This window comes from Camelus bactrianus, chromosome 2 (genome assembly GCF_048773025.1).
Source record: "Camelus bactrianus isolate YW-2024 breed Bactrian camel chromosome 2, ASM4877302v1, whole genome shotgun sequence".
Taxonomy (NCBI): Eukaryota; Metazoa; Chordata; class Mammalia; order Artiodactyla; family Camelidae; genus Camelus; species Camelus bactrianus.
In genome coordinates this window covers 38,293,213-38,320,724 of record NC_133540.1, presented here as the reverse complement: position 1 = coordinate 38,320,724, position 27,512 = coordinate 38,293,213, and the positions used below count along the sequence as shown (strand labels likewise).

The 27,512-nt window shown below is 38.0% G+C and overlaps 1 protein-coding gene across 2 annotated transcripts in view; it reads right to left on the bottom strand.

Moving 5' to 3' along the window:
- SLC7A11 (solute carrier family 7 member 11) overlaps positions 1 to 27,512 on the bottom strand; it is a 96,254-nt gene that overhangs the window by 5,039 nt on the left and 63,703 nt on the right. The window contains exon 12 of one of the 2 annotated variants that reach the window (XM_010954635.3): positions 10,983 to 18,474. The exons of the other annotated variant lie outside the window; for it this stretch is intronic. Coding sequence (XP_010952937.1) covers positions 18,407 to 18,474 — 68 coding nt within the window. The 3' untranslated portion in view covers positions 10,983 to 18,406. Of the gene's footprint in view, positions 1 to 10,982; positions 18,475 to 27,512 lie in introns of those variants that run through there. 2 annotated transcript variants of the gene reach the window in all.

The following is a 27,512-nucleotide window of genomic DNA, read 5'->3' as shown; positions in this document are numbered from 1 at the left end:
CAGTTTCTCAGTTCATGATCCTTCACCTTGATCAGCCCGTGCAGTCCCTCTCCTGGTTTCGTCACTGTCGTTGTGTTGTTATTGTTGTTAACTTCCCCCTATATCCACATCACCGTTCGCCTTGCCTTCCAAATTTCCCGCTTAGAATGCTTTAGCTGTCACCTAAAAATGCTGGCTTGTGGCTTTCTTCATTATCATGTAGTTCTAAGTATTCTGTAATTTTTTTTTTTTTTACCTAAGAGTTTCTTAGCAGTCTCTTTTTATTTTTAAAACATTTTTTATTGAGTTATAGTCATTTTACAATGTTGTGTCAAATTCCAATGTAGAGCACAATTTTTCAGTTATACATGAACATACATATATTCACGGTCACTTTTTTTTCACTGTGAGCTAGCACAAGATCTTGTATGTATTTACCTGTGCTATACAGTATAATCTTATTTATCTATTCTACATATGTCTGTCAGTATCTACAAATTTTGAAATCCCAGTCTGTCTCTCCCCACCCCCTGCCCCCTTGGCAACCACGTTTGTATTCTATGTCTATGAGTCTGTTTTCTGTTCTGTACTTATGTTCTTTATTTTTTTTTAGATTCCACATATGAGCGATCTCATACGGTATTTTTCTTTCTCTTTCTGGCTTACTTCACTTAGAATGGCATTCTCCAGGAACATCCATGTTGCTGCAAATGGCGTTATGTTGACATTTTTATAGCTGAATAGTATTCCATTGTATAAATATACCACTTCTTCTTTATCGAGTCATCTGTTAATGGACATTTAGGCTGCTTCCATGCTTTGGCTATTGTAAATAGTGCTGCTATGAACATTGGGGTGCAGGTGTCTTTTTGAAGTAGGGTTCCTTCTGGATATATGCCCAGGAGTGGGATTACTGGGTCATATGGTAAGTTTATTCCTAGTCTTTTGAGGAATCTCCACACTGTTTTCCACAGTAGCTGCACCAAATTGCATTCCCACAGGCAGTGTAGGAGGGTTCCCTTTTCTCCACAGCTTTTCCAGCATTTGTCATTTGTGGACTTTTGAATGATGGCCGTTCTGACTGGTGTGAGGTGATACCTCATCGTAGTTTTGTTAGCAGTCTCTTTTTAAGATTACAGACATACACACCTCTTAAAGCACTCCTTTAATGGTTAATTTTTAATTTTACTCTATTATTGTCATAGTCTCCAAGATATTGATTGCTTGAGATTTGATTGGCTTTCATTGAGTCCCAATAAGAACTCAATTCTTGTGGCTGGTCCATGGGTGCTCAAAAATAATATTTACTTATTGGGTATTAAATACATATATGTATATATACATATATACAATTTTATGTATAATTAATTAGATATATAGAATTGTGATTTTCTAACATTCTGTATGTTCCTGTCTTGTGTGTTTGACCTAACCAATTTCTGAGGAAGTGTTAGCATTTCCAACTAAAATTGGTAATTCATCCAAATCTCCCTGTTGTTATGTCCACTGCTCACCCCCACTTTGCCTCTATTTAAAAAAAAAAAAAATTTAAAACCAAGAAACCCAGAGGAATGTGGAATTGTTAATTAGAAGTAAAATCATTTTTACAAGCTATGGCCTCAGGGCAGGGTTGTAGAAGTGAGGCCTGTAATTTGACTTGAATTGCCTTCCTATTCGCAGGATTTTCCAGTGGTGAGAACCTGGCAAATTATACCTCTACTCTTAACATTTCCCCACAGCTGGATAAGGCACTGTCCACGTGTGCACCATCCAGTCTGCCCTGTGACCTACGGGAATCCCAAAGGACCAGCAAAACTCATCATCAATCCTTCCCATCAGTTCTCCTACCGACGGAGGTTTCCTCTGCTTTTGCCTAGTAAACAAAGAAGATTCAGTACTTATGAATAGACTGAAAATAAAACATTTGGTGGTTGGAGAATAGGAATAATTTTTAAATGCTTTTATTTAAAGACATCTAAAATGTGCCAGACACTTACCACGTGACTTCGGACAAACTGCTTGATTCCAACTTGCCTCATAAAGTTGTCATGAAGATTCAATGAGTTAGTAAATAGTGCTTAGAACAGGGCTAAAGGCATGTAGTATGTCTTCGTTAAACATTAGTTATTTTTATCTAATTGCTGGCTGCATTTCACTCTTCCTCCTCGTTCCAATTTCTTGATTTAGTCATGATTTATGTGAATGGGTGTCTGCGTATGTGAGGGGTGTGTGTGTGTGTGTTTCTGGAGAAAACCTTTTGTAGTTAGTACTAGCTCCAGGAATTCTGCCTCCTCAAAACCCTTCACGCATTCAGTTGTGCAGGAACCTGAACGCCACGCTTGGATTCTGCTCGTGGTTGGTTAGTAAATAGCACAAACTATTTACTAACTCATTGAATCTTCATGACAACTTTATGAGGCAAGTTGGAATTAAGCAGTTTGTCCAAAGTCATGTGGTATGTGTCTGGCACATTTTAGATGCCTTTAAATAAAAATTTGCGTTTTTGTCTGAGTTTTCCTCTTGATCAGAAGAGATGCACAAACTCAGGCATTGTAGAGAGGCGGCCAGTATAGGGAAGAAGAGATAAATGACAGGGTCACACAGAGACAGAGATGAGAAATGGAGAGAGCGTTGCCTAGCTTCCTGTAGCTTCCAGTGCCAGACCTGGGGCCCTTTCTGAGGCCAGGCTGCATTCCTGACAAATGGGCCTTTGAGCCATGGCTCTATCCATATCATAGTCCCTCTTTTGCTTCCGTTACTTGAACTGGTTTCTGTTACTTGCATCTAAAAGTGTCCTAAACAATATAATATAATATACCACAACAACCTTGGTAAGGCTGAAACATGCTTATTAAAGGTGAGGATTGTGTCTTTGATGGCTTCCAGGATCAGAAGATAGAAGAGGAATCACTGTTTGACATCCTTTCATTTACCACAGACCTGAAACCAGAAAGCCCAGAATGGCTGTCGACTTGACCAAAATATGAGAACTCGAGCATGACATCAGTGGAAGTATTCTGAAACTACAGTATACTGTCATCATCCAAAACAGACATCCAGCTTCAATCCCGAGTCCTGGCAGGTGCCCCTGTTCTTTCCCTGCTCAGTCCCCCTGCCTTGTTCCATTTCCCACCCAGCTCATCAAGCTCGCTCCCTGGGGGACACTCTTCTCTTTTCACATCCCCTCCAATGGAAAGCCATTAAGTCACATCATCTTCAACTGCCAATCTTATCCACCCATTTAATCAAAGAGTATGTTGAGTAGTTGACATTTTCCAGGTACCATGCTTAAGTCAAACTGTGTATACAAAATGCAAAAGAGATGTTTTCTGAACCCATGAAGGTGCATTTCTATGCAGCATACTCTTAAGTGTGAAGGGCTGAGGAAAGAGGAGAGGGTTCCTTCCCATAGCTGATGTTTACTTCCATGCAGAAGGCACTGTGCTAGGGAAACACTCTTAGCCTCATTCTAGATGAGTAGTGTCTTACTCTTACTGGTGAGTTTGGAAAGAAAAAAAAAAAAAAAAAGCTGAGTGTTTGTGTTTTCTCTCTTGGGAGCCATCCTGACCTCAGAGGGCATTAATTCTGCTATGCCGCTCCACATCTTAAATTTTATAGAGTCAGAGACCCACGGGAAGAGGCCTCAAATGGTACAAGACTGCCTGCAGTGAGAGGAGTAAATCTCCCTAACCCTAGGGTTCAATGTTACAAAACCCACCTGCCCATGGCTATGAATCACATTCTTCTCCCTTAGCTGCATCAGCAATAATGGCGATATTTTGTTCTCCTATCTGTCTTATAATTTTGACTTATGCCTTAATTGATTTATAATTCAAGTGGGGAAGAGAGGTGTTATTTACAAGCCTCCCCAAGAAAGTTGATGCTGCGTATCTCAAACCCTTTCCTCTCACCTGAGCTCTTGCCCTCTAATCTAAGGATCAGGGAATGTCTCCAGATGGAATTTTCAGTACGTCAAATTGAGCGCATCCCAAATGGAAATGTGCTCCAACCGCTTCGTACCAGGAAACCAGGCGTTTACCACCAAGCATGCGTGTTAAGTCCATGCATTCAGGCTTGACAGCATGAGGTCACCTATGACTCCTCCTCTGAATCCTCTATAGTAAGTCAGGCACAAAGTCTGGTTTCTCCTCCAAAATTTCTCATTCATCTGCCCTTTTAGCTCCAATCCCAGTCTAGACTTCTTCACAGCTGTTTACTGCAAAAGCTTGTCAGCTAGATTTTGCTGATCCCAGAGTTTTCCTCATAAACTCTAGCAGAGCTGACAACCCTGTTCCGTTGCCACTCTGACTGTATGACTCCCTTCAGAAATGCCCTCAGCAGCTTCCATCTTCAGATCAAACTCATTTTCCTGATTCAAAGGCACCACTGTAAGTGGACGTGATACAATCAACCTCTCTGTATTTACTACCCTTGACTCTACTCAGACTTAACTCTTTTATTAACTAAAAGCATAGTGTGCTTTTAGTTCCTGCCTTTCATCAAATTGTAAACCACACACACATCATCATCATCCAAAATCAGCTTCGACTCTCTTGACCATCTCCTCCAAATGTTTAAGGTCAAATGCAAAGCCCAACACACATTTTCACAGTTAATCACACATTGTATTCAATTGTGTGTTCCTGTGGTTTATTACAAATTCTTCTTTATCCAAGCTGAATTACTGTGAGTTCTTTGGGCTGAAGAATCATGGTACATTTCCCATACCATAAAGCTCATTGTTAATCATATAGCTGATACAAAATAAACATTTAATGACTGATTAACTTATAAATCAAGTAACTGTATTTACCTGAGAGATGCTTTGATTCAACAGTCTGAAATTTCAGAGGGATTTGATAATCAGAATTTCTACCCTGACCTCTCTGACTTTCTCTGTTGCCTGAGGCAAGCCATTTTAACTATTTTTGTTAATCCAAAAATGGAAGTAAGACTTGTCATCTGTTTTATTCATAGACAATGGTGAGGAGTATCCTAGTCAATGCAAAGCACATGGCTAATACAAAGTTTAATAAAAATGATAAATAACATCTATTACAAAATTGAACCATTGTTCAATTTCTTCTGCCCTTTCAGTCCTCTGATTCAATACTCTCTCGCTGAAATCTGAGAGCTTTAATTTGAGAAAGTGTTTTACTAATAATCATAGACTTTCTACATTAACTTTTTCATATCATTAGGCACAACTGGATGATATCAAATTATTCTTTTAAGGAAATCAATATATCACTATAAGTGCATAAGAGAAACATCTAGTTAATGGAACTTCAGGATAGGGGAACTTGGGTATCAAAAACTGTATCAGAGCGAAATGGCAAAATGGATAGTTCCTGACTTCAGTTCCCCTCACAGAAAGAGCAACTAGCAATTAACCCCAGGTAAGATGCTTTTGTGAAGATACCAAGAAACCAGAACATGGGGGTGAGGCTGAAGCATCCCTTTGAGCCAAAAAAAAAAAAAAAAAAAACAACCACACACATTAGAAGGGTAGGAAGGATGGTTTTCCTTTGACCATGTCTCCCCTTCCCCAGGCCAGTATACCACCAACCTAGCAGGTCCTCCCTGGCCTATAGTTTCTCCAGTGGAGAGATCCAGGTGGACACCCAGCTTCCTCAGCATTCCAGAAGGCTTCCCAGGAAATCCATGTAGGTATGGCCTCACAGGGATAACTGGGGGAATCAGCTAGAGATGGAGAAGAGGAACAGAGCTCACAATTACCAGTGCATAGATCCTGGCAGACAACATTTCTGCTGGCAGTGCGTCTGACCTCAGATCTCAGCCAGCGGCTCTGCCCATCGGCAGACCCAAGATGGTGGCCCTGTCTGGCCAGAGAGCTTAGTAGGAAGTCCTGCCTGGTTTGGGTGTACAGCCAGCAGGCTGCCCCAATGGCAGAATCCATTCTCCAAAACTGCCAGGACAGTGAAGCAAGTCAGCAGCTCCACTCAACTGCTAGGCCTGGCCTCTAGCCCCGCCTGACTAGCAAAACCAGCCAGAGACTCTGGGCACTTGTGAAGCTCATGCTGGTTGCCCAGCTGAGGCCAAGAGCCAAGCTGGCAGCCCAGCCCAACTGCAGAACATAACTTTGAGCCCCGTCTGCAAGGGAGCCCAAACCATGAGCCTAGGCAGCCTCAAGCCAAGCCTACAATAATGCCTAACTGCTGAGCACAGCAAGCAGCCTCTTCCAGGCAGAGAGCCCAGCCAGTAACCTTGCCCAATCATGGAACATACCCGTGGCCCCACCTAACCAGGAAGCTTGGACAGCAACACTTAGCAACCACGGATCACAGCCTCCAGCCCCACCCAACTGCAAGGTACAGCTGGTGGCCCTGCTCAACCAGGGGTCCCAGCCAGAGACCTCGCCTTAGAATAGAGCCAACCAGCTTGATCACAGGCTACAGCCCAGCCTAAATACAGAGTCCCACCAGGGGCCCCCTCCAGCTGGGAAGCACAGCCTGATGAATACAGATACAAAAATTCCAAAAAACAAAACCAAAAAAACTCTAGCAAACCAAAATCAACATTAGAAGGACTGCACAAAATCACCAAATGGGATTTATTTCTGGAATGTAAAGATGGTAAGATATATACAAATCAATACATGTGATTCATCACATTAATAGAATGAAAGATAAAAATCATGATCTTTTCAATAGACGCAGAAAAAGCATTTGCCAAAACAGAACATCCTTTCAGGATAAAAACTCTCAACAAGCTGAGCATAGAAGGAATATCCCTCAACATGATGAAGGTCATAGACAGCAAACCCACAGCTAACATCATCCCTAACTGGAAGTTTGTATGTTTTTCCTCTAAGACGAAGAACAAGACAAGAGGGCTACTCTCACCACTCCTACTCAACATAGTAACAGAAGTCCTAGTCAGAGCAGTTAGATAAGAAACAGAAATAAAAGGAACCCAGATCAGAAAGGAAGAAGTAAAATTGTCTTCTGTTGCAGCTGACATGATCATTTATTTAGTGAACTATAGATATTCCACCAAAAAATGACTACACAAATATTCTCTGATCTTGCTTGTATGTAGGAACTAAAAAGTCGAATTCATAGAAAGTGGATTGGTGGCTACCAGGGGCTGAAGGGTGAGGGGAATGAGGAGATGGTCAAAGGGTAGAAGTTTTCTGTTATAAAATGAATACATTCCGTGGATGTAATACACAGCATGGTGACTTAGTTAACAGTACTGTGTTGTGTATACACTTGAAATTTGTTAATAGGTTTTAAATGTTGTCTCCATAGAAAAAATGTAACTGTGTGTGGTGACGGATGAGCTAACTAGCCTTAATGTGGTAATCATTTCACAATACGTACATTTATCGAGTCATCACATTGTACTAAACTCACACAATATTATTTGTCAGTTATATCTCAATAAAGCTGGGGGAAAACTGTATCAGAGAATTCCATGCTTTCCATGGGAGTGTTCTTTAAATAATCTTAAATAATTTTTCTTACTTTATTCCCCTAATTCCTTAAACAAAATTCTTTTTCTCTTCCTAGAAGAGCCACTTTTCATCCATTGTGAATGATGAAGAGTGGGAAAAAAAAGAAAAATTTACTCTTTGTATTTGTATAGAGCCAAAAATAAATTCAAATATTTATAGCATTGACATTTTTTATATTAAACCATTAGAGTCAAATGTATGATACCTTTACTTGTAAGACAATAACTCTATTAGCAATAGGTCATGTAAGGTAGATTTTGTGTAATGTTTTCATTTGGACAAAAAATAAATTTTCAAAGTTAAGATTAACTTTAAAAATTATAGCACCAGAGGAATATCTCTCAAAAAAAAAATTACAAACCATCCTAGAGATGATAGTTGGTGGGTGTTCAATACCGTAGATCAGATGTAATCTAAGTTGGAAGAGAGGGGTAAACATGCTAAGGATAGACAAGAATAAAGTTCCTGGAAAAAAGATTTCCCTCCTTTGTTGATTACATATTCTGGTAATTATTTTCTCTTTCAATAATATGTGCAGGGCCTACTGCAGTTTACAAATACTTCTGGCAGTGTGAACTAATTAGGCAAAATAGAAGAAGAATAGGAATGTAACAAAATAAATTCTTTTTTTTACTATTGAAAGAATTCTATTTAGAAGTTTTAGGGGAGGGTAAGATTTGAAATGGTGATAAGGTTCAGCGTTCACATTCTGTGTGGCTGTCACTGGTCTGTGCCATCTCCCTTACACAGGGTAAAGACCGAAGTCTTGAACATCGCCCAATAAGCTCTCTACAACTGCTCTTCTCCGGAGGTGCATTATGTACTTTGTCCTGTGTTCTAGTTGCTCTGGTCTTGAATTTATATTCTTAAACAAACCTTGCTTCTTACTGGCTCAGGGCCTCTATCACACAGTCCACCTTGCCTGTAACGCTCTCCATCCTCCCTCCACGTTACCTGGTTCGTGAGCACCCAGCCTTCCATATCAGTCATACTACATCCTTAGGAAAGCCTTCCCCAACCTCCTAGACCAGACCATATCTGGGTATGCTGCCTTCTAGCACCCAAGACTTACCCTAATTCTTAACAATCCACTTGAATGATTATGAAAAAATACACTGTGCCCTCAACTTCACGAAGCAGAGGCAGTACCAACTGCTAGCACGGTCTCCCCAGCACCCATCATACTGCTTGGCATAGGGAAGGTGCCTAGTGAATTTCTGTTTAATCAATAATTAAATTTTGATTTTAACACATTGAGTAACAAATTCTGAAAGGAACACAGCAATGGGGGAGTAAGAAGAAAACAGAAGTTTAAGGCAGAATTCAGAGCATGAAATAAATTTGTACATTGTGTTTAGACTTTAGGAAATAGAATACAGAACGATAATAATGACATGTTGTTCTATAATTATAATGTTAATTACTTTGACAAAAGTAAGATTAGTTTCTCTTATTTTTAAGAAAAACTAGAATGAGAGGAAAGTAACCGGCTTGCTCACACATTTCTTAGGGTTATACTCATTTATACTTACTAACTTATTTCATTACAGCTGGAGGGTATTTCAATTTTTGTAATAATTTAACCTGAATTAACACCTTTGAAATCTTGTTTCATGTCTTTTGGAGATTAATAAATCTTCAAAGCTAAAATTTTAAAGGGTATTGAAACCTAATTATATTTTATTTCTGAATTCTTTCAAACATCAAAAATTTTAAGATCATAGTTTTTAGTTAATGCCTGCTGGTGACCAGGTGTTTTTAAGCTTAAGACTATAAAAACAAAAAGTGTCTATGAAGACCTGACCTTCAAAGTCAGATTTCTAGAGTCTGCAAATACAATTTGTAGGGCATGTGGGGGCAAAAACAACAGTATAGTTATCCATGACCTGCCCACCTATCCCAGGATCCATCATCTCAATTTTTTATAAATTAGATATAGCTTAAAAATTAAAGTAGAAAATTACTAGATGTAGTTCAGTTGCAAAAGTCTTTTGTGAACCTAAATCAGCATGTTTAAGAACCTAATGTTAGTGTTTAAAAATTATTAGCCATTATATATTATCTAATTTTTCCTACACATTTTCCTTAAATATATTTCCAGTCATATTCATTCATTTAAAAGTAAGTATATCTACATATCATATGGTTTGTATTTCTTTTCAAATTTGCTTAAATTTAACAGGTGCAAAAGTTATTAGTTTCCTTTTTCACTCTTTTCCCAAAATATGTCATCCGGAATAAGTGCTATTTAATCTCCCATGTCTACTTCAAAGAGAAATTTGGTCATCAAAAATATAGATTTTCTTCTGCTCTCCAGTTCAGACCATTAGATTTGTTTTCAAATTAGTATTCTGAAAAAGATAGCTTATGAAGAATATAGGAACGTAAATGTCTTTTCATGGGAAGAGATCATGGTAGGTCATTTGCTCATTTCCTCTATTCAAGACCCACCTACCAACATGGAGTGCGGAGCAGGGTGGGGTGGAGGTTGGGGAGAAAGAGAGAAGGAACAAGAGCGGACAGAGACTGAAACTCCCCAGTATTCTCACAATCTGGAGGTAGGACATTTCACAGAATTCCGCAGAATCTAATGGATTGCTTACATTTAGAGGTGATACAAACTGCTTCTAAAAAAACGTTTATCTTGAAACCTAATGATGAAAGTTATTTGTTTATTTATTGAATTTATTAATCTAAACATTAACTGAGTACCTATTATGCTTTAGTCAGTAAAAGACAGTAAAAAATTAACTGCAAATCCAGGGAAAGAAAGTTACCAAGCAAATCAGTTACAATGGTGTACAACGAGTTCCACAAAGAGGTGTGCCCCGGATGATGAAGATGGTCAGGAGTCAGGTCCTGAGCCAGCTGGGGGAAAGTTTCTGGAAGAGATGACTTTTGAACCCAATCCTGAACATTGGGTAGAATTGTGCGATGCTGGGCATGAGAGACAGAAACAGGGAGCAGAGGAATATCGTTCCTGTAGGAATCTGCAGTGTGTCAGGTGAAACAATGGCAACTTTCCTCAACCACTAAGAAGACATTTACTATTGTGGCAGCAAATATGGAAGTGGTCATTCGTAGCTGGAGAAAGTAACGTGGCAGATTATGGAAAGCCCTGCATGTTATACGGAAGTGTGGACTTTACCCACCCAGAAAGACATAAATGTGAAACCATTGAGGATATTTATCATATTTGTGTTTTAGAAAGAATGCGCTGGGAAAACTCTTGCAGGCTGAATTAGAGTTAGACAAGAGATGAGACTTTAGTTAAGAGGCAGGAAAAAAGACTAAGTAGCCAAATGCTTCAGAGTACAGGACAGATGGGTAGGCCACGAGGAAGAAGAATATCTACAGTGTTTGATGAATCTGCCACCACTTTCAGGAAATTGCTGTTAAGTGGGATACTTCAACAAATTCACAGAATCAGTGATAGAAAAACCCAATCACTAAAACCAAAGCCTTCAACTTAATAGAATGTATATCGCTTTAAAAACACACACACACACATCATGACTTTTATTAGGTAAGCTATCAAATGTTTATTTCATTTCCATTTAAAATATTTCAACTAAAAATATATACAAAAATACATACACAAAGGTTGAAGCAACTAGAAGCGTGACAGGAATATATATACATAAACACAATTGAAATTAAATTCAATGCAACATTGAGTGACATCATATTGCACCAAAATTTATTCCATACAAAAACACATGCATCAAGAGTTTCCATCAGATGAAAGCACACTTATTTCATAGTATCTTACCACTTACACAAATAGCCCATAAACACCATCTGGCAGTGTGATTGCTGTACCAGAACTCTCCCCAGAGGCAAATCATTAATCTGTAGAAAAATCCATTTTATTTCATGTATCACATGCTGGCAGAGGCATCAGTGCCAGAGAACCCTAAGAAACACAGCACGATCCACAAATGAAAGTCCCTTTGCACCATTTATATTTTCATAGTTAAATATCTTAGTACCTCTAATATGGTTGGGCTAAAGATGAAGAAAAGGAATTTGGGTTTTTAAGAATTTATCAATCTGAGACATTGTATAAAATTTGTATGAAAGACGCACAATCCCCTTTACCAAGTTTCCTTATCACAGTGCCAGGAGGAAGAAATGCCACCACAGATGAGGACAATTTAGGACATTAAGGCTCACTCTCCCTCAGCTGGACTTCTTGTTGTATTTTATAGCACAAGGCCAAACCCACCTCTCCCCTCACTCCTCAATCTGGGGAATGGTACAAGGTCATGACAGATGCATTCCAGATCCAAGTGAAGGGATAGAGCTGGTCTATAAATTAACCTCTAAGCACAGATCAAAGAGACAGCTGCGAGCACGGCCCTCCAGAATAACCTACTACTTTCCCACTGGGCTAAATTCATTCCATCGGTGCAAATTACTGATGCTTGTCACAGACTAAGAAAGACATTTAAATACATTCACATATAGTTCCTAACACTATGTTGACACAGACGTACCAATACATACGGAGTTTTCTATTCCTTGATAGTTGAAAAAGAAATGATTCTTACCAGGTCAAATTGTAACCCAAAGCTCACTAAACCCATTTTTATAGAGTCAATACAGATAAACACACAATAAAACAACATGAAAGATTCATCGTGAGATGAACTCGGAGTCAACAACTGCAAACCATCCCTACCAGTGCATCACTACCATCTAATCAGCCCTATGATAAGTAAAAATCAAGCTCTAGGAAACCCAGAGTCAAGTCTTTGTCAGAAAACTAGGACAAATTCAATTCACGAAGCATTCAATACACGAAGCTACTTGTCTTTCCTCTTTCTTTGACTTATTATAAAACCACAGGTAGTTAACATTTAGCATCAGCGAAAAATTCTATGTTTGTTCGCTAGTTTGTCAAAAAAGAAGACACCGTATTACACGGTAATAAGCAATTTTTTTTAAACTTCTGATGCTTATGTTCACAAAGTTCCCAAAATGCTGACAGGTACTACTGAAAATTCATTACTATTGTGCTACAATTCATCTACAAAAGGATAGAAATTTGGGGCAAATGCCTGTGTTCAAAATAACCAAGAATAAAGTGATACGTCACTCTCTTAACTTAGATAATGTCAAAAGACGAACCCTGTTTTCAAACTGTAAGTATCAATAGTTAAATTCTAAATTTATAGCAGCAGTAATAACATTCACAAGGGAAAACTATTAAGTAAAAAAGTTCTCCAAGAAGAGAATCAAAATAATCTGGGATGACTTAAAATTTTTAGAGGGTTCTTGTGGTTTACATGATAACCATAGCACTATAGAGCAATTTAAAAGAGCAATTTAAAAGTGCTATGTGGTAGTGTTTGAAATCATTAATATACACAGTAGTTTAACGTAGATCATTTCTATTTTGTTATAAGCATACACTCATTTTAAACAATCTGTGTTCTATTTCTCCAATGTATTTTTACTTTATATTACAATAGCCAGTAAGCAGAAAATTCGAATGCAGGAGAAATGCTAGGGAAAAAAATAATTCAGAAATCCTTTAAAATAAATCAGTTTAAACCTAGAACCAGGGAACCACATCGCATTGGCCCCTGGTGCAACACGAATGTGCTTCCGAGCATGCACAGAAGAATGTTACTCAGTAGGAGTAAGTGAGGTCTCACTTCACAAACCCTCATTTAAGTCAGGCCCCTCACAACCCAACCAGTTATATAGCTGTAACATCCAAAGCACTAATCTGTTTTCCCACAAGATGCTGTGCAAAACATCCTGCTGCACAAAGTACTCTGAACACAGTCACTGCTGCAAAAGAGATTACTGTGCATTAGTTTTTAGTTTTTTTGGTTTTTTTCCTTTCTTTCTCTTCAGCATTCAACATGGCCTTTAGAGGCTTCAACAAGAGGTAATAAGGACTCAGGAGGCAAGTCTTCCAACGAAGAAATTAACTCACTTGAAAGTCATACTTTTAAAAATAAAATCAGTAGCGTATATGTTGAGGGAAAAAAAGTATATTCACTTTAAAACCAGTGTATCCATCTGTATGGCTCCAGATACCTAATGCGCCAGTTTCTTGAGAGAACTGCTATCTATAAAACTGCTAAGGCAGTTATTGATACTCCAAATGTACCCTTGATCCAAGTAGCCAAAATACACACATGTAACAGATAACTGGAGACTGTCACCATCCTCCAGTGATATTTTAAAGCCAATGATAATAGAGAGAAGGAGGAGGGAATTCCCAAGGAAGTGATCCAAGTGATAGTTTCACACTACGAATATCAGGTAATTATATCAAATTAAGACTCATTTCTATCTTGAAAATGTAATTGCATAAATTTATACAGGTAGCTGTATAAATTTAAATTTAGACTCACTCCTATCTTGAAAATATCATGTCAAAAAATAAAAGACAAAACAAAGGGAATCGCTGATTCATTCAAAAAACAGAAATGGTTCAAAAAGATCAAGTTAATATCCTGATGAGGACGTAGAGAAAGACAGTATCTCACAACATATGGAAAACTGGAGAACTTTCTGTGAGACCACATTGTACACCTTCGTGAATTTGTATCAGATCTAAAAACAGACCAAGTATTTCTTTTTAGACTCCAAATAATTTGAAAATGCAACAAAAAGAAGGATTATCTCCCCAGATTGGCTATTAAAATATTGTTTTAAGTACAGTACTAATAATACATACAGGTTACAATTTTAGGTTTTAAATATATTGGGATAAAGTGAAAATACTATATGGGAAATTTAACCTAAAATACATTTATAAGTAATAATTGTTTTACCTATATATAAATAATGTAAACAGAAGCTGTCACGATGACTCATTATCTACTCTAATTTGTATCCGCTGTGGGCTTCTTGTCAGTTGCACAATGCCATGCTTTTATTCCTGACTTTGAATGGTTAGGAAAGTAAAATGTAACTTTGTAAACATCATCAGCACTGACATAAAGCATATCACATAGGGTAAAATGGAGCAAGGTTTTATTTAAGTAAAATCAAATTTCTGGACTCATCTGCATTCGAACCCCAAATCTCTCTATATTTCTTTCCAGACTTAAAAAAAAAAAAAAAGCTACAATTAAATTCCCATTCTTTGTTTATCTATCATTCAGAACTGACACATAAAATGTCAACAGAGACACTTTCTCCTTATATATCACATATAATAAATATTATGAGAAAGTTACTTATATAGAAAGATTTCAGTTAACTCACTACTTTATTACTTGAATATATATCCTACAAATCCCCCATGCTTATTTCTAAAAGAAAAAGTAATGGGGGTACTTTGATCTTTCTCACCGGGACAGATGCAGATTTTGTAGGGTCAGAAGTATATATAATTTTGCTAATCTACTTTAGGAAAATTAATACAAAATTCCTAATGCAAAATTAAGTACAGGACCAGGGAAGGGGCATCTGTAAGTGAGGGGCACTGAAGCTTACATTTCATTAGTTTCTCAGGATAGCCACCTGTGTACAGCAGACCGTTTTTTAATACTTCTCTATCTATATTGCATTATAAACTAGACAAAAATATTGCTACCTCTAATCATATACTACCTTTCATTTCCAGCTACTCTGGACTTCAGTTTTCTGTCTTTTCATAATCTATGCTTCAATTATAAGAAATCAAATATTGGTCAAAGATGCTCCCTTTATCAGTCTGTATTACATTCATCTCAAATAGAGGTAAATGAATGAGTTTCCTGAAGACTGATTACAGTTCAACATAGAATTCCATTGAGTTATATAATTGTACTCTTGTTAACCATCTGTTGATATGTCAAATAGCAATTGGGAAAACAACCGTATCAGACACGAAGGACAATCTGGAAATTTGTTTCAATGTACTTATTTTAGTGTTAGAGAAACTACCACAAATTGCTAATGGAACCTAATAATCTGTCCTAATTTTGTGCTTGCAGGGGCCGAGGAGACACAGTACAAGCAGACACGCATATGTGTGCGTACACACATCTAACGTTTATGTTTGGTACCAGAGTTCAACATCTTTCCTAGGACAAATCTTTAATCTCCTAAAGAAAGACAAGAACAGGGTCTACTTCCAGCTGACCAGGACACCATTTATAACAGTTTTCTTCTTGTGATCAAAGAAAACTCTCAGAAAAATAATCTAATACCTTTAAAAAGGGGTCAAAAACATTTACTGAAATATTCACAATTGTGTAAGGAGAATCACTCCATTTTTTACATTAAACTGTTACAGCTTTGTAAGTCTTTACTAGATCTACTTAATTCATAATTAAATACTTGAGAATCTATGTACCAAAAAGCAGAACATTTGAAAATAGTATTCTACTTGTCTTGAATTATATTGGCCACTTTTATCATTTGTGTTATAATAAATTCATAAAATGTCTTTAAACATTTGAATAGGCACACTGGTACAAACATATCACATGTAGTAGTTCAATATATGAAAAAATATATATGAGAAAAAATTTTCTAAATATATGAGAAAAAAGTTACTTAGTATAAAAATACACATATGTGTAAAAATGTGCAGGAAAGTTTTCAAACTGGAATCTGCTTGACATAATACCATTCCAAATAAATGTTATGAGTATCAGTTTGGTGATTACATAAACCCTGTATCTTGTCATTATGTAACCCAAAAATAAGTTGAAATGGAACTTAATCCTCACCACTTAAAAAAAAATTATTGACTGACTTTCCATCTGGTTAAAGTAGTATTACAATGGCATTACAAATTTAACAATGTAAAAATCATTCTAAAAATGATGAAAATAATAAGGAATATGTAACCTAGTGAGCTTGTATAGTGATATATTTAAAGAGAAATTAAAACCAAAACTAAACAAATAAATAAAATGAGGAGACCTATTTGCCACTTTGATATAAGCACATTAACCTCTGGAGTAAGCAAGAACTATACACACTTCTCCATGAGACTTCACCTTTTTTTTTTTTTTTTTTTAATTAGAAAAGAAAAAAACTCCAGAAGAGTGTGCTGATTTAGATTATATAGGCTTAGACTATAAAAAATAGGAATATAAAGGAAATCTATTTTTACCTCTAGCAACAAATTCATTTAGTGGAGACAGATATATACAAGTGGATATATGAAGTATAGATTACAGATCAAATTTTGAAAACCCTATGAAAACCCAAGGTAGAAGAAAAAGGAAGGAATTTTTATGAGTTCACTTAAAGAGCCAGAGGTAAGGTTTGGCTGAAAAATTTTCAATCTTGGATATATAATAAATTGAAATTAACTAAATTGAATTTTGAAATTGAAATTAATGAATTGAAAATTAATGAATTGGAATTGACTCAAATTATCATCATTTCTACTTTGATCAATTGTTTATGAACTCTACATCTGCTCTTAATGATTTTAATCAGTGTAATTCTTCCGAAAATTCTTCTTTTTCAAATAGACAAAAATTAAAGGATGAAAAATACTCTGGCTATAATTAACTATTTAATATGACATTTATGTAAATAATAGTTAACAAATTTCATCATTATATTATTCTTATTTGGAAATTCCACAATATTTTCTAAGCCTAACATAATAATACCCATCTGAATACACACACTTCATGCAGAGTTTCTCCTTCTTTCAGTGAACTTGTTATCAGTTACCTCTTTTACAATTTGAATGATAATTAAGGTGAGGCAATTACTGACAAAACCTAGATACAGTAGTGGTAAAATTTTTAGAAACAGTTGTAAATCTTACTTAGCAGTGACATTTCTTCCTTAACTTTTATGTAAATACATGCCTTTTCCTAACTGATATGGACAGTATTATCCAGAGATATTTTAACACAGTATAAAATGTATAAAGAAAATGTACAAACTGTCAAAATTCATCACCATGCAAAAATAGCTATGAAACTAAAAAACTGTTCAGAATTACTAACATTGCATATAGAACTACAGAGCTAGGCATAATATGTTGAGGATTCTGTTTCTTGGTGATTTTCTGTCTTATATTGATATTATAACTTGAAAACTTTTAAATGCACATATTTAGATACATTTACCAACGGGTAAATTATTAGTGAAACCACTGAATTGTGCTTAAGAGGCTTTAATTCCAGATTGACTATTGCTTTGCTCTCAAAAAGGTGTTATACATCCTTTCCTGATCAAATCAGTGGCTGTGAAATCAAAAGAGCACGTAACCACAGAGGTTTCTGATGATGAGTGAACAAAACCTAACATAAATTCTCAAAAACTTGTTTACTTAAACATAATTCCTGGATTTTCCTCATCAACAATAGCCCCTAGAAACTTGGCTTTAATATATATTTATTAAAATTTAGCATACCCTCTCTGTTCTTCGTTCAAAATTCTCTGGGTATAATAATATTAAAAGATGAGTAGTATCTAAGTTGATATCTGTGGGAAACAATGGAATGTCAATGTAAAACAAATTTCTTTCCTCTGTCTGTAATGATGACATACACTTTTTTTCCGCATAAGAAGAGAAAACACTTTTCACAGTACAGTTATCTACAGTATATAAAAATTGTTTCTACAAAACCCATATATACAGAAAACATCTCAGTCTTCAGTTTGAAGGTTCTTAGCCGTAAGACATTTACAGAGAAAGATCCCTAAAGTAATTGTCCATTCTCTAGTCTTTTTCCCTGACCTCATCTGGTAGGTATCAGGGACTCAAAAATCATGTGAACTTGTGGTATAACTGCCTATCAGCATTCTATAACTACACAGAGTTAAAACTAAATTTCTTAGAAACCAGCTAGTTTGAATACACTAGAAGACAGAAATAACTAATTTAGTCCATTCCCAAAGTTGCAATCCTCTGGATTTTCATAAAATGGAGTGAAGTTCCATTTTATTTTGTTTGTTTCAGCTCTTTGGGCAGAAACAAGGCCAAGGAGAGATTGCCAAGATTTCAAATGCATTAATTCATAATTTTTGGCAATCTTCTTCTGGTACAACTTCCAGTATTATTTGTAATGTTCTGGTTATCTTGTCTACAAAAAAATAAAGAAGAGAAATTAAAAATGCATAGAAATCAGAAATGTACAAAAAAACAGCAAAATGTGAATTATCTGGGGTTGAATACTGAAAACACGCAACTGCCTACTTCATAGAGCACTTTCAAGAATTATTTATTTCATTAGAACCCTATCATGTTCAATTAATGTATTTGTCACTTCTATACTTCCCATGATGGCTTCTCAGCAAGAATACATTAATATTTTGTATTCAAATAAGGACTTTTATTCATGAACCAGGGGGGACTGAAAATATTTTGAGACAACAGGACCAAGATATAAATAAATGTTCAAAAATACACTTCATATTCAGTCTAAAATTGGTTTGTTGCTTTTGCACCTAGAAGAATCAGAAGGATCACAATGTACTTTCTAGTCTCAAATGGGTAGTGTATTGAGCAAAACATCTTATCTCCTAGGGCCTTGTTTGCTTCATCTGCAGCAGGAGGGACTCAGGAATGACGTCAGCAAGATGGAGGGCTGGGAGGTCCCAACACTTACCTACTCCCCCCAAAATAAACAAACAGAAAAAACCCCAAGAGCAATGAACAGCTACAAATGGAAGAAAACAGTTCAGGGAAAGCTCTAGACAACACAGAAGCAGCAGCAAAAAACACCCAGCGGAGCTCACCAGTCAAGGATGGCCGCGTAGGAAAGTAAAGGAAGTATTCTGCCCACATCGTCCCATCTCCCAGTTAAGAGCTGCTGGGCACCAGGAGGGATCCTCTCAGAGGAAGCCCATCACAGGGGGAGAAGGAGAGCAGCAGGACCACAGCAAGCCTCACCATTTCGGTTGTTTGCAGCTTTTGGTACAGAGGGCTCTCAGTCTTCAGTGATGCTGACCCTAGCTGATGGAGTGGCCTGTGGTACCCCAACCTCCTCTGGACTACTCCCAGAGGCTGGAGCTGTTGCTGAGGTGAGACCTGCCCTCAGGGGGCCCAGTGTTTCTGTGCCCCACTCTCATGGACTGAGTACCACAGTCCATTGCCATATATGAGACCAGAGCTGTGACTGCTCTTTGCCTACCCACAGCCCCAGGATGGGGCCTTGCTCCACCATTAACAAGGCAACTTCCCTGACCAGAGTCCTGCCTCCAGGGTCCCAAGTCATGCTTTGGCTGCCATTATTGGGGCTGTGCTATTGCCTTGTGCCCCAACTCCCATGCCAGGTCAAGACTCAGAACTGTCATTGCTGAGGTGAGTTCTTACTGCCCTGAGTCCTGCCTCAAAGGTCCCAGGTCCTGGCTCTGACTGCCAGACATACTGCCCCTGCCCTGAACCTCACCTCTCCCTCGCCATGCCAGGTGGCACCTCTGAATTGTCATTGCTAGGGCCTTGCTGCCACTACTCTGTGCCCAGTTCCCTGAATCCCAACACATAGCTTTAACAAACAACTACTGGAGTTGGACTATTCTCCTGCGTGTGTTCCCAGGGGGCTAGAGTTGAGACTGACCCACCATTGCCAGGTTGTGCTACTACTGCACCCTGCCTTCTGGGCCCAATCCACCACTGCACCATCATCCCAAGACCCTTGTCACTGCTGTGCAGTGACATCAGCACGAGTCACAGCAGTGAGCCCTTGAGACCCGGGTACCAGTTCCATTGGCACATGCCTGCGTTGTAGACACCCGTGTCGCAGTCACAGCAAGGGCACCTATGCTCCATGACCGTGGCACTGTGCTAGTTCCATGTGTGCCTGACCCTAGGACCCCAGTTCCAATACTCCTCTGAGTGTCAGCACATCAGACCAGGCACTAAGAGGGGTCTCCTCAGCTAGAGCTTCCTCGTATGTGCAAAAAAAGTAGAGGAGAGCAAGAAGACCCCAGCAGCCTCAGCCTCTGAAAATCCTAGTAGCCCTACCTGCCACTGCAACCTGCAGGTCCTCTGTAACCTCAGCCATAAAAGTGTGGCCAATTTCAGCATCAGCCAATGGAGTGGCATGGAGACTACATCACTGTGCTTCCTCAGGAATCAAAGACACTGCATCCTACCCAGCAGGTGCTCCTACATCCACCTCTGGGGGGAAGTCTTTCCCTACTGGAGCCAGTCTGAAAAGACTGGAAGAGGTTACTACACCTTCTAATGCACAGGTATCAACAGAGATCCATCAGAAACATGAAAAAGCAAGGAAATATGACATCACCAAAGGAACGCAATATTACTCCAGTAACTAATCCTAAGGAAGTGGAGATCTGTGTTATCTGAAAAATAATTCAAAAGAATGATTTGAAGGCAGCTCAGCAATATGCAAGAGAACACAAATAGATAAATCAATGAACTCAGGAAACAATATACAAACAAAATGGGAAATTCAGCAAAGAAATAGAAATCATAAAAACAACCAATCAGAAATTCTGGAGCTGAAGAATACAATGAATGAAATGAAAAAATGTGATAGCTTCAACAATAGGCTCCGTCAGACAAAAGAAAGATCTGTGACCTTCAAGACAGATCTCTTGATATTATCCAGACAGAGGAGAATAAAGAAACTAGAGTAAAAGAATGAAGAAAGCCTACATGAACCATGGAACATGATCAAGAGAAACAACATCCATATTACGGGAGTCCCAGAAGGAGAAGAGAAGGAGAAAGGTCCAGAAAACTTCTTTTAAAACACAATATCTGAAAACTCAAATCTGGGAAGAGATATAGCCATCAAAGTACAGGAAGCTCAAAGACCCCCAAACAGATTCAACCCAAAGAGATCTTCACTGAGATGCATTAAAAGAAAGCTCTCAAAAATCAAAGACAAAGAGGAAATTTTAAAAGTAGCAAAAGAAAAAAGAATCATCACATATGAGGGAATCCTGATCAGGCTATCAGGAGATTTCTCAGCAGAAATTTGACAGATGATATATTCAAAGTGTTCACAGGAAAAAACTGCCATCAAGAATACTTTACTAGAAAAGCTGTCAGATAGCACTGAAGGAGATAAAGACTTTCCAAGACCAAAAAAAGCTGAGGGAATTTGTAGCCATTAGACCTGCCCTACAAGAAATGCTAAAAGGAGTTCTTTAAACTGAAATAAAAACATGCTAATCAGTAACATGAAAATATATGAAAGTATGAAAAAGAGGGAATGCTTCCAAACTCATTTTATGAGCAGTACCCTGATACTAAATCCAGACAAAGACACTATAAGAAAATAGCATTACAGACCAATATCCCTGATGAATATAGATGCCAAAATTCTCAACAAAATATTAGCAATCCAAATTCAACAGCACATTAAACAGATCATTTACCATGATCAAGTGGGATTTATCTCTGGAATGCAAGGATTCATTCTAGTACTAGAAGTTCTAGCCAGAGCAATTAGGTAGAAAAAGAAATAAAAGGTATCCATATCAGAAAGGAAGAAGTAAAATGATCTCTGTTCAACAATGACAGATTTTATATACAGAAAGCCCCAAAGACCATTAAAAAACTGTTAGAACTAATAAATGAATTCAATAAAATTACAGGATAGAAAATCAACATACAGAAATTAGTTGTATTTCTATACATTAACAATGAATTAGCTGAAAGAGAATTTAGAAAACAAACCCATTTATAATAGCATCAAAAATTAAAATGTCTTAATCAGGAAGTTTAATCAGGGAGGTGAAAAACATACACAAAAAGCTTTAACACTTTAATGAAAGAAACTGAAGACTCTAGCCAATAGAAAGATATCCTGTGTTCCGAAGTTGGAAGAAGTAATGTGAAAATGTCCATATGACCCAAAGAGATCTAGAGGTTCAATGCAATCCCAATCCCAATCCCAATTCCAATGACATTTTTCACAGAAATAGCAGAAAATCACTCTAAAATTTGTCTGGAACCACAAAGTAATCCTAAGGAAGAAGGACAAAGCTGGTGGCATTCCAATATCTGATTTCAAGCTATCTTACAAAGTTATAGTAATCAAAACAGTATGGTACTGGCATAAAAGCAGGCATATAGGTAAGTGGAACAGAATGGAGAGCCCAGACCATACACATAGTGCACTAACAAGGGTGCCAAGAACACACAATAGGAAGGACAGTTTCTTCAATAAATGGTAATTGGGAAAACTAGATGCATTCTACATGCAAAAGAATGAAACTGAACTCCTATTTTATACTCACAAAAATTAACTTGAAATGGATCAAAGATTTAAATGTAAGATCTAAAACCATAAAGCTCCTAGAAGAAAACATAAGGGAAAGATCCTTGATATTGGTCTAGGAAATGATTGCTTGGATAAGTCACCAGAAGCACAGGCAACAAAAACTAAAATAAAGTATGACTACATTAAACTAAAACGCTTCTGCACAGCAAATAATCCAAAAATTAAAAAGACAACCTGAAGAATGGGAGAAAATATTTGCAAACCATACATCTGATAAGGGACTACAATCCAAAATATATAAAGAATTCACAAGTCAATAGCCAAAGAGAAGATAATCCAATTTAAAAATTGACAAAAGACCTGAATAGATATTTTTCCAAAGAAGATATACAAATGGCCAACAGGTGTATGCAAAGATGTTCAACATCAATAATCATCAGGAAAAATGCAAATCAAAACCATAATAAAATATCACCTTCACCTGTTAGGATGGCTTTTATCAAAAAGATGAGAGATAATAAATGGTGAGGATGTGGAGGAAAAGGAATATTTATACACTGTTGGTGGGAATGTGAATCAGTACAGCCAATGTGGAAAACAGAACGGTGGTTCCTCAAAATCTTAAAAATTGAACTACCATATGATCTAGCCATCCCATTCCTAGGTACGTATCCAAAGGAATTGAAATCAGTATCTCAGATGTACACCCATGCTCATTCACTGTAGCATCACTAACAGCCAAGATAAGGAAACAGCTTAAATGTCCATCAACAGAAGAATGCAAAAAGAAGATATAGTACGTATACCACATCTGGAATATTACTCAGCCATAAGAAAGAAAGAAATCCTGTCATTTGCAACAACATGGGTGGACCTGGAAGACATTATGCTAAGTGACATAAGTCAGAGACAAATACTGTATGATACTATGTGTGGAATCTAAAAAAACTGAAGTTATGAAAACAGAGGGGACTGGTGGTCACCAGAGGCTAGAAGGTGGGGAAATTAAAGAGATGTTGCTTAGGGGTATAAACTTACAACCAATAAATAAATAAATTCTGGAGCTCTAAATCAATAACATATTTATTTAATAAGGCTCTATTATAAAAGTTGCTAAGAGACTAAATCTTAACTGTTCTTGATAAGAACAAAAGAAATGATAAATATGTGACATGATAAGGCATTAGCTAATGCTAATATAGTATCATATTGCAATAAATAAATATATCAAGTAAATACATCTTATATCTTAATGTTATGTGTCAACTATACCTCAAAAAATTAATAAATAAAGAATGAGGGATTTGCACTAGAATACTGATTCTCAAAGTATAATCCCCAGGCCAGCAACATTACAATCACCTGAGATATTAGAAATGCAGTTTTTCAAGCCCCATTCTAGACATATTGAATTAGAAACTGAAGGTAGGTCCCAGAGATCTGTCATTCTGACAGACACTAAAATGTCTGAACCACTGGGCTTGACAACTTCTAAGGTCATTTTATCTGGGCAGTCTTAGAACCTGTGACTCTTGTTTCCTGAGATACTAGTTCTTGTTCACCTCTTGTCTTTGTAATCAGTCCCTACAGAACCTCTGCAGCCCCCAAGCGTCTATTGTCTTGATGGTTTCAGACCCACATCATCTCTCATCCAGACACGCCACCTTTTTCCTCTTTTGTGACTTGTCATCTGTGGTAGTCCCTTTCCAGCAATATTTAACACCACTAAAAAAGGTATGTTTTTCATCCTTCACAACAGTGTTCCCTGAAGTTGTTTTCGTCAGCATACTGATTTTTATAATATACATTCATTATAAAGGACCTACCACAATTTTGTCAAGTGGTAAACTATATGTAAATGTTCCTTGAATAAATTATATTTTGTCACAGTCCACTCTACATTGAGATGTATGTGGAGCACAGGGGAACACTCAGGAGTGACACAAGTTCATGTTTACGGAGAAGGGAAGTGATCAAATTATTCTAGAAAAATAGAATGTGGAAAAAGGAAATATCAATCAACAGCCAGGGAGATGTGGCTTTTGCAGGCAGAGAAAGAGCTAGGGCTACCTGAGAGGTTGAAACAACAAGAGGTCTGCCAGGGTCAGATGCAAAGCAGTGGCATTAAACTGATAGACTTTGCAGCCCCTCCTCTGGAGAAGTCCTGCCGTAGTTACCTGAACTCATCTCCACAACTCCTGCCTTTCTTGAGTGTGTGTGTGTGTGTGTGTGTGTAACTATTCATGCATTGGTCTACCAAGATTTCTCTTTTTTTCCCCCATAACTGCCTTTTTATTGAAATATAGTCAGTTTACAATGTGTCAATTTCTGGTGTGCAGCATAATGTTTCAGTCATACATATACATACATATATTCCTTTTCCTATTCTTTTTCATTCTAAGTTACTCCAAGATATTGGATATAGTTCCCTATGCGACACACAGTAGAAACTTGTTGTTTATCTATTTTATATATAGTAGTTAGTATCTACAAATCCTGAACTCCCAATTTATCCCTTCCCACCCCCTTCCCCTCTGGTAACCAGCAGTTTGTTTTCTCTGTCTGTGAGTCTGTTTCTGTTTTGTAAATACAACTGCCTTTTATATGCAGCATCTGCTCCTCCATGTCCATAACAAAAGCCTTTTCCAAAAGCGTGTTTGGTATTCTGGAGCACGCCCCTCCCCAGGGCCCTTTGCTTTCTTAAGACATCTGACTTTACCCAGGTCACAACACTGCATGGGTTCCAGACAGAGGGAGAGCCACTTAAGAGACCCTGTTGCTTCCCTCGTGCCACGTTCCTCTTCCTGAGAGCTCACTTTGGATCTTCTATTCAGGAGCACATTGGGGCCCAGGAATCTCTCTTCTGGTTCTGCATATGCAGTCCCTTCTTTGCCCTTATGGTCCATCAGCTCTGATGACAGTCTCTCCTGTGGCTTTCTTATGCTCCCTCTTGGGATCTCGAGATTTAAATAATTTTCATAACGGAGGTATGAGCAGAGTGATTGATTTTGGCTCTGAGTAGCTGCTGGAGTCATGCCAACTTTTCCTCGCAGGCTATCTCCAGCCACGGGGCCAGGCAGGTGTGCTCAGCAGACCCAAGTAAGCCTCTGAGGAAGCTTCCTGCTTGTCTAGGAAAACTTCAGATCATGTGGCCTCCAACTACATCTCTAGTAATAGAAGGCCTTTGGCTCTGGGGACAACCAGCCCCATGATAATATTTCTCTAAATAAAATTGAGCCATTGAATCTCATTTGTTGTCGTCAGTTAGGTAAGCTGTAAGACCAGATAGCCACTGTAGTGTTTTTAGATTTGCTTTTCATGTTCCGCAGTTGTTCCCGAAATCAGCTGAAACAACTACTGACCTTGCAAAATCTGATTTATCCAGTCGCACCCAGTATGAGCACAGGAACTACAGCCAGAATTGAATGAGCCTGTGAAGTCTGAGCACAAAATCCATCTTTCCCAGAAATCACAATAAGAATAAATAGTATCTGTTTTTGTTTTTTTTTTTAAACCTTCACAACCTCTTCCCATGCATGGTCCCATTTTACCTTACCATGAAGATGATTTGGGCTCCTAACTAATGTAGGCAAGCTTAACTCATTTAAAACATTGCACGCAGTCTCCCTGAAAAGGTTGTCAAATGTATTCATTCAGCAGCTTTCAGTGAAGCATCATAAACGAACTTATCATGACACACTGTATGCAGTACATGCTTTTAGGACTCTGGTTCTTCTACAAAATCGCTGTCCACGATGATGCACTGTAGTCACTCTGCCTGTGCTGCCCAGTATGATTCTTCATAACTAAAGATTTTGTTTAAATACAGCTGTCCTCCGTATCTTGCCCCGAGCCAGAGGGACCAGCTCCCAGCCTCTCCTACGAACTCTCAGCTGTGACGGGCTTTGGCTGATCCAGAGAGGCAGCCAAGTAAATCGGCTGCTGTGAGCCGGGGTCGGGCAGGTCTAGCTCTCTCCACGCATTTGAGTCTGTCAGTGGGGTATCTGCCCCATTTCCCTTGGGTGGGAAGCTCGTGTTTCTACAAATAAATAAATAAATAAAGAGCGATCCAGAAGAATTAAGCACTCTGTCACAGATGGTGGGAAAAAAGCTCTCTGTGTATCCTATTCCCTTAAGAGCACATTTTCTTTTCTTCCTAGGGATGCTATCAAACGAAACGTGGTTCAATACTGGCATCCTGTGGCCAGAGAAATTCATCAAATCTCTGAAACTTGCAGCTCCTCGGGTTCTGAACATTCTCTGGCTATCTGAACTCAGCAAGCTGGCTCCGTTTTCTGAATGCTGTTCAGTGACCTTGCGTCTTTTTAATGGAAGCGCCCCAAGTAAGATGTATTTTGATAAACTATCATTTCACAGGCCTGATCTGATCATGTATAGTAGGGTGAAGATAAGTGATCATACCGAGGCTGAAGAATGTTCCCCCACTAAACAATCTAAGGGTAAATCTGAGCACATTGCTTCAAGCAGAGGCTCCCTGCCCTCCAAGTACACACTGAGTTTCTCCTAACAACACGGAGGTAGTCGGGCGAAGAGGCGAGGTGGGGTTCAGGACTCTGCTGTGTGGTGTGTCTGTGTGTGTGTGTTTTGTTTTGGCCAAAGGCTAGGAAATACTTGCTACTGCTGCAATAAATATGAATTTTCTTTATTTTACTCCAAGAATGCTGCCTAAGAGGAAAATCAAACAAAATTACGGAGGAGTGCTGCTTTTTGCAAACTCACTTTCAAGGCAGCTATAAAGATAAAGGGTTACAATGATCGCAGTTTAAAGGCAGAATTGCCATGCTCCCTGGTAAGACTCGATGGCATTGTCGAAAACCAAATAACCATTATGGGACCACTGCATTGCTGCCACTTTCGCAAATAGCTAACACTAAATTTGGAGTCCTTGGAGATGTTCAAAA